The 17,157-nt window shown below is 37.2% G+C and overlaps 1 protein-coding gene across 3 annotated transcripts in view; it reads right to left on the reverse strand.

Moving 5' to 3' along the window:
- Window positions 1–14,997, reverse strand: part of LOC106058057 (kinesin-like protein KIF28) — a 39,162-nt gene extending 24,165 nt beyond the window's left edge. For 2 of the 3 annotated variants that reach the window (XM_056036643.1, XM_056036642.1), the window contains exons 1-5: window positions 14,766–14,996; window positions 14,046–14,084; window positions 12,771–12,847; window positions 2,164–2,180; window positions 115–137 (exon numbers count right to left, since the gene is read on the reverse strand). In XM_056036643.1, coding sequence (XP_055892618.1) covers window positions 115–137; window positions 2,164–2,180; window positions 12,771–12,847; window positions 14,046–14,084; window positions 14,766–14,779 — 170 coding nt within the window. In that variant the 5' untranslated portion in view covers window positions 14,780–14,996. Of the gene's footprint in view, window positions 1–114; window positions 138–2,163; window positions 2,181–12,770; window positions 12,848–14,045; window positions 14,085–14,765 lie in introns of all 3 variants that reach the window. The other variant, XM_056036644.1, reaches the window with a different exon arrangement.
- Window positions 14,998–17,157: the final 2,160 nt, after the last annotated feature.

Raw genomic sequence — 17,157 nt, forward strand, 5'->3', positions numbered from 1 at the left:
TTCCAGGTCAAGGGGATTTATCTCGAACCTTTTTGGACATTTCGAAGAGGTACTCTCCCCCCACCCACCTACTTAGGCCTACATCCCTCAACAAAGAAAACATGTTCAACTTACCAATAGGAGTAGTCAAATGAAAACTGAAAACAAAATATTATCAACATTAAAACCATAGATATGAATACAATTAAAACATAAAAGGGCGCTTAGCTCTTTAAAATACACTTACAGCGGTTATCAACCTTTTAGGCTCGGCGACCCCTTTTTATAATCCCCCACTGTGCTGCGACCCCCCCCCCCCACACACACACATACAGCAATAGAAGAATATGCAATATACAATCCATATTTTCGATGGTCTTAGGCGACCCCTGGCAAATCGTCAATCGACCCCCCAAGGGGTCGCGACCCACAGGTTGAGAACCCCTACACTAAGATAACAAATTTTAGTTTAAAAAAACACAACGAACAATAAAGGGAACAAATGAAGACTGTGTCCATCGTATTAAACGCATAGGGCTTTGAGGGCTGGGGCTAGGCATATAAGCTGCATTATGTTTTTTTAAGGTTTATATGTAGGCCTATGTGTATGACATACGAGGAAAGGGCAATCAGGAACGTCCTCGTATTGCTTGGCGCCACAGCTTCATGGAGGACATCAAGCAGTGGACCGAGACCAATCAGTATAGAAGGCCTAAACACTGACTTAACGTCACAACTTGTGGGCACGTTACTGGTGTGTCTAAGCTGGCAACAGGTTGTGACGTTGTCTATGGAGATAACTTTCCGTCCAATGCTTGGAACGGTGCGGGAGAACTTAATTAAATTTAAGTTAGTCTTCTTCAATCTAAGTAAGTCTACGTCAATCTAAGGGTAAGTCTAAGTAAGTCTACGTCAATCTAAGGGTAAGTCTAAGTAAGTCTACGTCAATCTAAGGGTAAGTCTAAGTAAGTCTACGTCAATCTAAGTAAGTCTACGTCAATCTAAGTAAGTCTAAGTAAGTCTACGTCAATCTAAGTAAGTCTAAGTAAGTCTACGTCAATCTAAGTAAGTCTAAGTAAGTCTACGTCAATCTAAGTAAGTCTAAGTAAGTCTACGTCAATCTAAGGGTAAGTCTAAGTAAGTCTACGTCAATCTAAGTAAGTCTACGTCAATCTAAGTAAGTCTAAGTAAGTCTACGTCAATCTAAGTAAGTCTAAGTAAGTCTACGTCAATCTAAGTAAGTCTAAGTAAGTCTACGTCAATCTAAGGGTAAGTCTAAGTAAGTCTACGTCAATCTAAGTAAGTCTAAGTAAGTCTACGTCAATCTAAGTAAGTCTAAGTAAGTCTACGTCAATCTAAGTAAGTCTAAGTAAGTCTACGTCAATCTAAGTAAGTCTAAGTAAGTCTACGTCAATCTAAGTAAGTCTAAGTAAGTCTACGTCAATCTAAGGGTAAGTCTAAGTAAGTCTACGTCAATCTAAGTAAGTCTAAGTAAGTCTACGTCAATCTAAGTAAGTCTACGTCAATCTAAGTAAGTCTAAGTAAGTCTACGTCAATCTAAGTAAGTCTAAGTAAGTCTACGTCAATCTAAGTAAGTCTAAGTAAGTCTACGTCAATCTAAGTAAGTCTAAGTAAGTCTACGTCAATCTAAGTAAGTCTAAGTAAGTCTACGTCAATCTAAGTAAGTCTACGTCAATCTAAGTAAGTCTAAGTAAGTCTACGTCAATCTAAGGGTAAGTCTAAGTAAGTATGTGCATGTAATATGTATATTTTATTTTGAAAGATAACACACCATGATCTCGGAACACCAGAAGTATCTATTTAGGCCTAATCCTTTAAAATCTAGTTTTAAATACTGAAAGTGCATTTACAAACAGTTTGTGTAGGCTATATAATTTTTTTAAAAATTTACTAGACAAAAGTTGCTGTTGCAACAATTTTGAGTTTAAAACTTGCGTGTTTCAAATGTTGTAACTTTTTAAATGAGACAGACATGCAGACAGGACAAAACCTATAGCAGCTTTTCGCCGCGGAAGACGCTAAAAGAATACAACTTTCAAAATTTCGTGGAGGACTCTGGTTTGTATCTCACTGCGTGTGTCACTGATTGCACTAAATGCAGTCTAGTATTTACTTTTACACCCAGTCATATCGTATGCAGACATTAAAAACAAGTTAACTGACCTTTTTTGGTTCTTCTCCTGTTAAAAAAAATGGAATGGATATAAAGATAAATAGTAAATACAAATTACAGACGTTAAGGTGATTAGGATTATATAAGATTTCGTTTAAATTATAATCATATTTTTAAAGCACATACATTTGTGTCTGCATTTCTTTACAAATACAAGATAATAATAATAATGTATTAAAAGAGTAATGATTTTAAATATGTCTAATAAAAAGACCTAGGCTATTATAAATAGTTTTTTAAAATAAAAATATGCATTGTTCTTCGAAATTTATTGGTTACATAGATTTGTTTTTCAATAAAATGCCTGTTTCGGATTTTCGACCTGTATGGCGACATTTATGCACTACGCAAGACAGCAGGGTTTCTGTCCAAGGTTTCTGTCAGAGAGTATTTGAGCCTCTCAAGCCCTCACTCAAATGGAGTTTGATGATGATGATGATGTTTTACACGTTTAGGGATGTTCCTAGTCCAAACCTCCCGCAGGACGACGGGGGCGGCAGCGGGCAGGGTATGAAGCCTGGACCATCGAGACTACCGAGCAACAGCCCAGCGCACGACCAGACAACCATAGTATGTTTATGTGTATCATCATCATCAAACTCTACGTGAGAGAGAGAGAGAGAGAGAAAGAGAGAGATAGAAAAAGAGAGACAGACAGAGAGAGACACACACAGAAAGAGACAGAGAGAGAGACAGAAAGACACACAGAGACAGAGAGAGAGAGAGACAGAGAGAGACAGAGAGAGAGACAGAGAGAGAGACAGAGAGACAGAGAGAGAGACAGAGAGAGAGACAGAGAGAGACAGATAGAGAGACAGAGAGAGAGAGAGACAAAGAGAGAGACAGGGAGAGAGAGACAGAGAGAGAGAGACAGAGAGAGAGAGACAGAGAGAGAGAGACAGAGAGAGAGACAGAGAGAGACAGAGAGAGAGACAGAGAGAGAGACAGAGAGACAGAGAGAGAGACAGAGAGAGAGACAGAGAGAGACAGAGAGAGAGACAGAGAGAGACAGGGAGAGAGAGACAGAGAGAGAGAGAGAGACAGAGAGAGAGAGAGACAGAGAGAGAGACAGAGAGAGAGACAGAGAGAGACAGAGAGAGAGACAGAGAGAGAGACAGAGAGACAGAGAGAGAGACAGAGAGAGAGACAGAGAGAGACAGAGAGAGAGACAGAGAGAGAGAGAGACAAAGAGAGAGACAGGGAGAGAGAGACAGAGAGAGAGAGAGACAGAGAGAGAGATAGAGATAGAGAGAGAGAGAGAGAGCATAAGAGTCTCAGATCATGTCTTCCAAAAGCCCTGGACAAAACCCCAGCGGATGTTCACAATATACGTATGTCATCACGTGACTTCCCAGACTTGTCACAACGGAATCAAATAAGTTTGGGAAATACAAGACTCTGTCTCGTCATCCTCTTCAAAGTTTGGCCTGAACCGTGAAAAGTACGAGCAAACGGGACAATGTTCCTTCATGCACTGTGCTGTAATAACTAGCTCACACCACGGTCTCATTTTCTACCAGATTCGGAGGAATTTTAAGACTTGGGTGTCCTAGCACTCAAAACCTTTTTAGCGGCCCCCCGAAAGGGAAAAAGACGCTGTTAGTTTTGTGTGGCATGTCTGTCCGTCTGTCCCGTTTAGATCACAGAAACTAGAGGAGAAAATGAAAATCGGACATCATGATATTTTCGATCATTCAAAGTTCTGATGCAACGTCGGCTTTTCTCTTTTTCGAAAGTGAACCATCTAATTTTTAAAATTATCTTTGCAAGCAGATTTTTCAAAAAAATTTACACCACTTTTAAATGAATAACTTCAGGGGAATTGTGTCTTTTAAAAAGGTCACAGACTTCTTCAGTACTACATCAAGCTTCATTCATAGTTCATAGATTCACGCATTGGTACAAAAAATTTGCATTTAAGGTCACAATGGTCTAAGTGTCAATGGATCATTATAAATAAAATAGATTTTCCATTTATTTTCATCTACAGCTTAAAATTAACCCGATATCGTATAAATTACAGACGTTACTTCAAAAAAGAACATTACGTCCTAATCGTATCTATATAGGCTAGTGGGGAAATATGCAGGTCGCAACTAGGTTTGCGTAGTCATATGAAAGATTGAACTCATCCGTAATGTTCGGAATCGAAGACATTGCCATTATTATTATTATCAATCTAGTCATGTATTTTAATTAGAGGCTTAAACTCTGCTATGTTTGTAGGTTTTTCTGGCTAAGCGGAGAGGAGCAAACTCAAGACATGCTGTTATCACAAGGCCTGACGGTGAATTATGGAATGCGTAAGGCATGCCACGCAGACAACACGTAATATCAGGTAACACATGTCACAGTCAAAATAGAAAAGCTATTGAACCTTATTGTAATCTAGTGAATTTGATGAATACAGAGTCGTGTGAAAATGTAAATAATGAACCTGAGTTAGGTATGACCGGAAGTTGTATGACCGGAAGTAATGTCGTAGGAGAGATCGAGAGTTTTAGTTAGTTACAAGATAAACAGTCTACAGTAGTTAGTATAGTTCAGGGGCGGACTGGCTATATGGGCAAACGGGCAAATGCCCGGTGGGCCGGTGCCAAATGGGCCGGTCTGGTCGCGACCAAAGAAAAAAAAAACTCAATGCAGACAACTTAAAAACAAAAGTGACAGCAGCAAGACACAAAGGCCTGAACAAGTTTTCTTGGTTTTTTTTTTTTTTTGTAAATTATTGTTACAATTAATTTTGTTTGAAATTTTAAGAATTACACTATACACTGTACGTATTATCATTTGTAAAACGTTAGACCGTACTTTCTGCTATGCATGAGCGGCATGGCCTTCAACACTACTTTGATGTCTTCAAGACTGTGTTTGGCCTGATCGTTTTGCTGGTCGGCATGGGCCTTTGATGGCACTGCCATTTTTGTTTTGCTCCTTCCCTCACCCGTCTTTTGGTGGTTCCAATGAAAGTTAACGAAAAAGAGGGATGGGAGAGGTTAATTAAGAAAACATTGATATAATGCTGCAAAAGGGAGACAATTAGCTCTTTAACAAAACGTTTATAGAAGTTAACTTTTAACACATACACACAGCCGCGAAATTGCATACCACCCAACTTATTCACAGCTCAATATGGGTATAAAGCTCTACTTTCTGCGATTTGAAAAGAAAAAGTAAGTTTCTTGTTGTTTATTTGCAATAACATAGATCTAAAAATACTACACTTAAGCCACTTAAGGCTTACAAAAAAAATTATTTAATTAAAACATAAATCTAAATTTATAAATGATATCGCGAATATTATATTATGATTAATGAGAAACTTATGCTTATGCTTAGTATGACGTCATTAATAATGAAAATTATTACAATAATTAAAATAATTTATATTTATATAGCGCTGTCACATACGATATTTAATGAAAGGAGATTTAGAATCATTTATATTTTAAATAATATATTCATATACAATTGAGAATGTACTAGGAGGAAGCAAGAGCTTTTCACATTTAGAAGTGCCTCTCTAACCGTTCTGCTTTCTCTTATCTTGTAAAAGAATATCTATCTATCTATCTATCTATCTAATATATATATATATATATATATATATATATATAGTTTCTTCCATCGTGGTTCGATGATGACCACTTTGTCATCCAGGGGGCTGAGAGCTTTACACTGGGGGTTTTATGTCTCCTCGTGTGGCTGGTGAGACCTATGTGAGCCCGGAATGTTAGGCCGCACACTAGGCAGGTTATTCCAGCTGGAGCTAGTGTCGTGGGCCTTGCTTTTCTTTTCTGGCGTTTTGCGTTTTTCTTCTGCCAGCATTGTTCTCTTTTCCTCAGCAACATGTGCGCCGGTTTTCACAGCGCGACGTCATGATGCTCTGTCATGTGCCTCTGTCTCCCAGGGTGTCCCTGAAGCGATTTGTTTGACCACCTTGCGAGCGCTTTCCTTCGCTTAGTTGGCCATACAATAGTCGTTTAGGGATGCGGTGGTCTTTCATTCTGCATACGTGTCCTGCCCATCGCAGCTGGGACTGCATCAGGATTGTGTGGATGCTTTGCAGACCCGCTCTTTGAAGGACTTGAGTATCTGGTATTTTGTCTTGCCATTTGACATTCAGTATTTTTCAGACATGTCATGTGGAAGTGATTCAGTTTCTTTGCATGTTAACTGTACACTATCCATGTTTCTGGGGCGTAAAGCAATGTAGGGAGGATGACGGCTCGATAGACCCCTGGTTTTGTATTTGTGGTGATACCACTTTAAAGGAATGGGTTGCCTGAGTCAGCCTTGAAAACCAATGATTTAGCATATTTTAAGTCACAGATCAACATGCATGACTAGATTGACACGTGAAATGCGTAGGACCTAATTATTTTATTTTTTTGAAGAAACGTCTGTAATCTATAAGTAATACCAAAAAGTTTGAAACTCATTAAGGCTGCTAATGTAGTGTTTATAGTTTTCAGACTACATACATGTATAAATAGAATACATTATATAAGCCTACGAAAGCATACATTCAGTTTTCGATGCGTTATCAAACTTTATATGTTTTGAATAGAATTAGGCTTACACCTATGATAAAACACATGGGCGTAGACGAGAGGGGAGGAGCTCAAACCATCACTGGCCTCAGATCTCATTGTCTGAAAGGGAAACTTTACTTACTTCCTGAGTGCAACCAACTTAAGCAAACTACAGTCACCAAATTTCATGAACGTAGCCAAAAGGGGGTTTGTGGTTTCCCTTCCCCCACCCCTTCCAATACAAAACTAAAAGCATTTTACCATTTTCTACCAGTCGCTGAACTCCAGTGAATAGAAGATTTAGTTTTTGATCTTTTTAGCGGAAGAGTAGCAGGCTAATTGCACTGTAGATACCTTAAAATAAGCATTTTTTAAAGCTTAAAATAACGGAAATAATGCTTGCCCACTGGTGGAGCTTACAGCGCTCCCCCAGACTCCCTAGCTGTCCTTGGCGGTGTGTACTGCCTTTCACTAATTATAGGAAGAGAGTATTCTAGGGTAGAAAAAACGTTTAAAATAATGAAAGATAAGAATGTAATGAAGATTAATTACATATACACAAACTAATATATATATATATATATATATATATATATATATATATATATTGCGTAGGTGGTTTAAAATACTCCCCCTACACCGAAAATATATGACATGCCATTTGTGGGCCGGTTTATAAGGTAATGCCCGGGCCGATTTTGATACCCAGTCCGCCCCTGGTATAGTTCCATGGTTGGAGTTAAAGTTTGCTAGCTGAAATAGTAAGTTTGGTTATAGGCCTATTAGTTGAAGTTGTGAGCAGAAGAAACAAGTTTTAGTTGAATTTATTAGTTTTATGTGAACTCAATTAGTAGACTTAGTGTGATGTGAAAGTATTTTACATGAAGCAATAAGTTATTATGTTCATCGAATAATCATCATAAGAATTGGATTAATATCAAGTAAATAAACCTTATAGTGTATACGCTCTACATGCAGTCTTCTTTATTTAGAGTTCACAAGTAGCCTACTTCCTGTACTTCCTGTAATTGTTGTCAGTACTGTAATGCTGCTTATGAATGACAAGCCTAGGAGAAATATGCCTACAAGCATCCTACACAATTCAATGCAGTGATATTCGTGAATTATATCAACATACCATTAGGGTAACACACAACACCTTTTTAAAAATGACATGAGGCTAAACATGGCATGAGAGTAGCACATGACAAACTATTAACGCATGACATGAGAGTAACACATGACAAACTATTAACGCATAACATGAGAGTAACAAATGACAAACTATTAACACGTGAAATGAGAGTAGCACATGACAAACTATTAACACGTGACATGAGAGTAACACATGACAAACTATTAACGCATTACATGAGAGTAACACATGACAAACTATTAACGCATGACATGAGAGTAACACATGACAAACTATTAACGCATGACATGAGAGTAACACATGACAAACTATTAACATATGACATGAGAGTAACAGATGACAAACTATTAACGCATGGCATGAGAGTAACACATGACAAACTATTAGCACAAGGACAGGAGAGTAGCACATGACAAACTATTAACACATGACATGAGAGTAACAAATGACAAACTATTAACACATGACATGAGAGTAACAAATGACAATCTATTAACGCATGACATGAGAGTAACACATGACAAACTATTAACACATGACATGAGAGTAACAAATGACAAACTATTAACGCATGACATGAGAGTATCACATGACAAACTATTAACGCATGGCATGAGAGTAGCACATGACAAACTATTAACAGATGACATGAGAGTAACAAATGACAAACTATTAACACATGACATGAGAGTAACAAATGACAAACTATTAACACATGACATGAGAGTAACAAATGACAAACTATTAACGCATGACATGAGAGTATCACATGACAAACTATTAACACAAAGACATGAGAGTAACAAATGACAAACTATTAACACATGACATGAGAGTAACAAATGACAAACTATTAACGCATGACATGAGAGTATCACATGACAAACTATTAACGCATGGCATGAGAGTAACACATGACAAACTATTAGCACAAGGACAGGAGAGTAGCACATGACAAACTATTAACACAAAGACATGAGAGTAACACATGACAAACTATTAACACGTGACATGAGAGTAGCACATGACAAACTAATAACACGTGACATGAGAGTAGCACATGACAAACTATTAACACAAGGACATGAGAGTAGCACATGACAAACTATTAACACGTGACATGAGAGTAACACATGACAAACTATTAACGCATGACATGAGAGTAACACATGACAAACTATTAACGCATAACATGAGAGTAACACATGACAAACTATTAACGCATGACATGAGAGTAACACATGACAAACTATTAACATATGACATGAGAGTAACAGATGACAAACTATTAACGCATGGCATGAGAGTAACACATGACAAACTATTAGCACAAGGACAGGAGAGTAGCACATGACAAACTATTAACACATGACATGAGAGTAACAAATGACAAACTATTAACACATGACATGAGATTAACAAATGACAATGTATTAACGCATGACATGAGAGTAACACATGACAAACTATTAACACATGACATGAGAGTAACAAATGACAAACTATTAACGCATGACATGAGAGTATCACATGACAAACTATTAACGCATGGCATGAGAGTAACACATGACAAACTATTAGCACAAGGACAGGAGAGTAGCACATGACAACTTATTAACACATGACATGAGAGTAACAAATGACAAACTATTAACACATGACATGAGAGTAACAAATGACAATCTATTAACGCGTGACATGAGAGTAACACATGACAAACTTTTAACACATGACATGAGAGTAACAAATGACAAACTATTAACGCATGACATGAGAGTATCACATGACAAACTATTAACACAAAGACATGAGAGTAACACATGACAAACTATTAACACATGACATGAGAGTAACACATGACAAACTATTAACACAAAGACATGAGAGTAACACATGACAAACTATTAACACATGACATGAGAGTAACAAATGACAAACTATTAACACATGACATGAGAGTAACAAATGACAAACTATTAACGCATGACATGAGAGTATCACATGACAAACTATTAACGCATGGCATGAGAGTAACACATGACAAACTATTAGCACAAGGACAGGGGAGTAGCACATGACAAACTATTAACACATGGCATGAGAGTAACAAATGACAAACTATTAACACATGACATTGAGAGTAACACATGACATGAGAGTAACACATGACAAACTATTAACACATGACATGAGAGTAACACATGACAAACTATTAACGCATGACATGAGAGTAACACATGACAAACTATTAACACATGACATTGAGAGTAACACATGACATGAGAGTAACACATGACAAACTATTAACACACGACATGAGAGTAACACATGACAAACTATTAACACATGACATGAGAGTAACACATGACAAACTATTAACACATGACATTGAGAGTAACACATGACATGAGAGTAACGGATGACTGAGATGACAAACTATTAACACAAGGACAAGAGAGTAACACATGACAAACTATTAACACATGACATGAGAGTAACACATGACAAATTATTAACACATGACATTGAGAGTAACACATGACATGAGAGTAACAGATGACAAACTATTAACACATGACAAACTATTAACACATGACATTGAGAGTAACACATGACATGAGAGTAACAAATGACAAACTATTAACACATGACATGAGAGTAACACATGACAAACTATTAACACAAGGACATGAGAGTAACACATGACAAACTATTAACACAAGGACATGAGAGTAACACATGACATGAGAGTAACACATGAAAAAATATTAACACAAGGACATGAGAGTAACACATGACAAACTATTAACACATGACATGAGAGTAACACATGACAAACTATGATAAGCCACTGTAAGCCTACTTCGGTTCTGGTGCCAACTTTTCGACAAAATATTATTTTTACAGGGAAGATGCTATAACCGGCCCTAATTCTCAACAGTGTAAACATGATATAATAAGAGGCCACTCTTATTTTTAACCCTGTTAACGTCACTAGCTTTGATTAATCTTTTAAATATCCAATCCACGTTTTATTTCAGGCAAAGCAAAGAGAAAGCCGGATCACACGATGGAGTTGGTCACACAAGGCTTGGGTCGAATTACAATATAGTACAGCTGCCAATCGATACGATCGACTATTGATCCCTTCAGAAAAAAAAATGTGTTGATGCGTTGCCAGGGGCCTGTTCGTGACATCGAAGAACGTGATCAAAATAAATGGACACATCTCTAGGTCTATTATTTATTGAGCATTCTTTGTTCTCGCACGCGGAATGATTTCTCATCTTTTATTGACTGGACTTAGAGACAAACAGAGCAGACACACCCTGATAAATGGCATAAACTGCTCTCACACTCGACATATGCACGCACTTTCTTGGAGCGCTAGTGAACAGGCTCAAGTTTTTAGATTTGCACTTCTTGGTGTGAATGCGCGTAGTTAAGAATAGCTAAGGAAATAGGGGTTTAGGCTTTACAAACATTACGCAATCAATTATTTAACTCTTTTATTACAAAAGAAAGATTTAAATGCATAGTTAAGTGCTGATTTGTTTTACATTGAGTGCTTACAAACTGGAATTACAATTCTGATGTTTAGAGGCTAAACTACCACACGCGTTTTAAGGGTTAAATGCTAAGGAGAATTCTACTTTTGATACGAATTTAACATGCAAGAGTTCGTACGTTTATTTTCTTCATTTTTAAAAGGTTGAAAAAAATATGCGTAGGCCTATAGACCAAACTTACTAAATCTATGTAGCCTATGTAATACGATAGTTTTTAGACTGAAAATCTGTAAAGCAGCTGGTGTTGTCTGAACCATCCAAGAAAACCAACGATTCGGCAGCTTATAAAATTCTCATTAACATGCTTAACTAGATTAACACAGGGTTACGAGTAGGAAGAAGGCCTAATTACACGTATCTGTAATTGATAAGGTAATAGTTCTTCCCCACTATTTAGCACAAGGTGTTCAATATTAACAATTTTATAACAGATTTGTTGATAGATTTAGAGGCAGACTTCCAAGTTATTTTTTTTTTTAAACAGGCTGAATGATGAAAGAAACTAAACATTAAAAGAAAACAGTTTGTAAAGTGTTTGACATTTTTCAGAGTTGAAGATAATCTACTTCCTAGTCCAAACCTCTCGCAGGACGACGGGGGATGGTAGCCGCACGATATAAGCCAGGCAGCCATTTCGTTCTTGATAAATAAGACACGTATTTAAAGAAAGGGGAGATCACACAAGAAATAATGACATGGGAGGGAATAAGTGCTACATTTCAAAAACTGGTTTGATTCTAGTGTTAATAGACGCCTGCACGTCCGAATGAGAACAGAAAGGAAGACAAAGTCTTACACAGGAGGATAGTAAATCACACACACAAGCTAGACAAACAAGACAACTTTAAAAACAATGTAGGCTGCAGTGTAATTGCTGTAACATGCTGTAAAGCTACAATATTAAGTAATTATTAAGTATCATATTTGTAAGTAAAATCTCTTTAGTACTTTATAAGAGCCATATATTCTGACTGAGTCAATGGAGAGCTTCATCTCTTTGGTCAATTGTGCAGGACTAGGCTGACCTAGTGCCTAGAGACACGCGTAGGACGTAATCATATTTTTTAAATAACGTAGATAATGCATATCTTTATTAATCGAAAATAAACACACTATAAATTCCATTCAATTGATACTTAAATTCAAACATTCGGCCTCTAGTGCGTGGCTGTGTGGTAAAGTTGAAAATCGACAGATCCAAGTTAGTCAAATAAACAAATAATCGCGTCCTCGATCAGTCTTCATTAGAATGCAACTTGGAAAGTAGTTTAGTTTAAAACCCAGGGTCTAAAACCCATACCCTCGGTTCCCACCAGCAGCTCCACATTGTGACATACCTGGTGCATCTGGGTTTTTAATGGTGGTCATATTTCCCTGCATGCCTATAATTAGTTTAGAGTGACGGTCCTTCTCCCTGTGAATGGAAGCCAAGTGGAATTATTTATGATACTGAGTAACATTTCAATTTCTAAAAATAAAATCTTATCCAGCCATTTATTGTGTAGTCACAAGAGAATTATGGTTTTCGTGATAAATGACAGAAAGAAATATAATAAATAAATAAATACTTTTTTTAAAAAGTTGATCAGTGAGAGCCTTTCTTATTCACTTCGGGGTGTAAATAATATTTTATTTAATATTTTTTTTTTTTTTTTTTGTGGTAAAAACTCTTGAAGGGCTGAGTTTATAGATCCCATAAAGTTAAAACCATCTCAAAGATTTATTATTTGGACTAATGTTCGTATCGATACATGCATTTGAAAGTGCTTCGCATTGTTCTAATTCTAGCGGTTCTAGCGCATGCGTATATCAAATTGTGGTGCGCGACGCACTAGAGAAGCGCAACGTGTCGAAAAGAGTTGTGGGCCGCTAAATGTTTTGCTTTAACAAGAAAATAATCTCAAGACGATCAGCCCATTATAAAAGCAAATGCTATACTGCCTGGTCTATCTCTCACAGTTATCAGCATGTCCCAACCATTCATAAACTAATTTTATTTGACATGCGCTCTTCTTACTAGGAGCGATAATGCCTTGTAATCACCAGAATAAATTTCAGAATGCAGGAAAACGCTCGGCGCCGGGGCTCCGCCATTATTGCCACTGTAAGAGGTTGCACGTCTCTATTCACTTGTCTGTATTTACAGTTTTCACTATTTATTTTGCATTTTAAATGAAGAATAAGGTGGTAAGATCATCTATCTGGATGGACTTTCTGAGCCGTCGACCTCATTAACATTTGAAAGAAGCAAAAATCTTTTGAAATATCATTCAAGTTCTAGATTTATTTAAACTAGGCCGCACTCAGTGACTATGTGGTCATCTATGGACAACAAAAAATCATTGGCCTCAGCTGTGGAACAAAAATGAGGCAAACGAAAAATCATTGGTTTCCCTGCCATCAAAGCGAATGCCATTTTAACCTGCGTTGTATGTGGATCTGAATGTCTTTCCATAGTAGGGCTATACAGTTAGATGAAAAAGTGCTGTATTAGGTGAGCCCTAGTAGATCTTTAATTAGATGCCGACCCTAGATTTAGAAAGGAACTCCACTTTAACTCTACACTGCTGCTCGGAATCTGACAGTATAGTTATGAACTTTGAACTTCTTACCTCTGATTGAAAGGGCGGACACGAACAGCCACCTTGACCCTGTTTAAAAAAAGATGCACCTGATCAAGATATCCATATGTTAATACTTTTTACATTGTGAATTTTACATTATGATATGACTATGCGCTAAAAAAAATAATGCATGTCTTTCTGGTCTTATTTTATGTTATTATATTAAAATATTTAATTTAACTTTAATTTACATCTTCGCTCATTTCGTGAATATGCAGAGAAAACTTCTAAACACTGATTTAGTTAAAACCATACTCCCGAAAATATGCCTACCTATGTACTCGTATCTCGTATGAATATTGTTCAGTTTCCACTTACAGTAATCTTACCGTAATCTGTGCCTACCTATAATATGTACTCGTATCTCGTATGAATATTGTCCAGTCTCCACTAACAGTAATCTTACCGTAATCTGTGGTTCCATTTTATTCCTCCCTTCCTGTTTCAAATTAATTAAGGTACCAAAAGATTTGCATTTTTTTTTTTTGGGTGGGGGGGCCTATTTCGCCATTGAAATTCATAAATTTTATGAAATAGATCTACACTAGTGTGCAAATAATGGTAATATTTAACTAAACAAGCAAAACACACACACGAGGAGGTAAGAAATGTGTAGCATATTTAGGTCATTATTGATAGACTGAGGCCATTCGAAAAGCTTTAACTTAATGTTTAAATTTTAAATGTATAGTTACTAAAATAACTTACGAGTCTTCAGGCATTGTGGCTCAGTACTTCGTACAAGTCAATTCAGAAATGGAATGAAGTTTTCGGCCTAACTAATATGATTCCGTTTTGAAGACTATTTTTTATTTCGTACACAACCTCACTACAGACGTCGGCTAGATGTATCGCAGAAATACAAACAGAGAAACTCGCGGGCAGATTGTCCATGTTCACTCTAGATTCGATCATAGCAAAGAGGACATCAGGTGATGGAAGAAAGAAAGAAAAGGGTGGGAGGGGGGTTAGTGTGGGGAGTCAGTTCCATATATTAAAGGAAAACAAAGGCGATGGCTACTGGTAATAATGACTTGTCGATAATCGACGCGTGGGTAAATTATCGATAGAACAGCGGCCAGAAACACTGCGCATCGATCTGGCTTCGATTGATTGTGTGCAGAAATTATCCGTTTGTTTTTTAATTAAAAATGTATGGATCACAAAGCTATACAGTAGGACAGCGGCTAAGGATGCAGTGTATCATCTCGAGTCGGTTTAACATAGTAATAAAGCGTGTATTTCGGTTGATTTTTAGGGGAATAAGGAAGGAAGATATATAATTAGAGAGAGAGAGAGATAGAGAGTTTGTATGAAGAAGCGAAAGCTATTACGAGAAACTTTTGTTGTTGTTGTTGTTGTTTTTATAAGCGTACCATACTTATAAACTCTGAGACCACCTAAAGAGCACTACATCTTTTACTGCACTACATCTTTTACTGCACAACTATATCTTTTACTGTGAAGTACCTTTTACTGCACAACTAAATCTTTTACTATGCAGTATCCTTTACTGCACAACACATTTTACTGTGCAATAAATTTTACTGCATAGTACCTTTTATTGCACAGTATCTTTTACTGCATATTTTACTGCACTACATCGTTTAGGGCAGAGTATCTTTTACTGCACTACATCTTTATTTCGCAGTATCTTTTCGAATTGAAGCTGTTGGCATAGTAAAACAGCATCAGGACATGCTCGCTATACATGGCATTTAGTCCACAATAAGCTGCTGGCAGAGTGTGAGCGTCTAGTTTCAAAGGAATTTGTTTGTACAGCGAACAGTGCGGTTGTATTTAGAAGTTTGGCCGATGGAGCTGCAGACATCTCAGAGACTGAGCAGATGTCTTTAGGGGTTCGTTTTGTTGATGGTTGTTGTATTCTAGAAGATTTTAATTTTGTATCTGATCACTTCATATGTCCCTCAGAGAACACTGCGCTCAATGGACTCATCGCTTCTTGTGGTGCCACGTTTCTCCCTCAAAAACTACGGTCTGCGGGCTTTTTCAGTGCACGGACCAAAGGTTTGGAACTCACTCCCCATTGATCTTAGACAGACAACATGCTACAGTACTTTCAAGAAGAAAATTAAGACCTACCTGTTTTAAAACTTTTTAGATTAGTTTGTTATTTTAGCTCTCGTGTTTATGTTTGTAATGTTATCACAGCGCCTTGAGCCTACATTTTGTTTATTAACAGCGCTCTATAAATTAAATTATTATCATTATTATCTGTTGTTCAGAAATATTCCCTGTCTGTATCAAACGTTGGCCAAAGCATAGAGATCTGTATAGACATAGACAAACTACTCAACCAAGGCTACGATGGCTGCTCAGTGATGGCTAGCATTTAGAGCAGTTTTCAGGCAAGGATTCGTGAAAACTAGGCCTATCCAAAATCAGCCTTTGAGCATTGTGTATCTCACAGACTAAACATTGTTGTCAATGACCTAATGACGTTTTGGATATACTTAACTCTTTCTCTCCTAACTGACGATACCAGCGTTGATTCCACCAGAATGTGGTAAATAATTAGGGAGAGAAAGAGTTAATGCTGTTGGAGCCATCAAGAAGATTATATATTTCTTCCTTGACAGTCCCATGCGATGATGTTGGTACCAAATTGACTTTCTCTTGTGTGAGACACGATGGACTATCAATTACAAATCCATCGGCACTTTCAGTCACAACTTTGAGAAGATCTTTGAATGTTTGGTGGATATTGAAATAACCGCTACTGGTGACACGAGACAGACTCCAGATTTGTTAATCAGTGCCTGCTCCTCGTCTACGTTTCTGATTTGTCTTTTCATTGTTGCCAACCTTTCTTGAAGAGATTGCCCAGATGTAGCAGTCTGTCCAACTTAAGATAGTGGCCACACGGAAATACGAGACAATGAACTGGTTCGATTACTGGCATTCACAATCATAGATTGCAGGCGTTGATATGTTAGACACTGCTGACTTTAAAAAAAAAAAAAATTTGATTTCCTGCTGGTTTTTTAATTAAACAATTCTGATAGTGTTAACTTGATCGGCGACTACGTGTAACATTGAGCGATGTTTCAGACTGTTGAAATATTCTCAGCACTGTGCC

Source organism: Biomphalaria glabrata, chromosome 7, assembly GCF_947242115.1.
Source record: "Biomphalaria glabrata chromosome 7, xgBioGlab47.1, whole genome shotgun sequence".
Lineage (NCBI taxonomy): Eukaryota > Metazoa > Mollusca > Gastropoda > Planorbidae > Biomphalaria > Biomphalaria glabrata.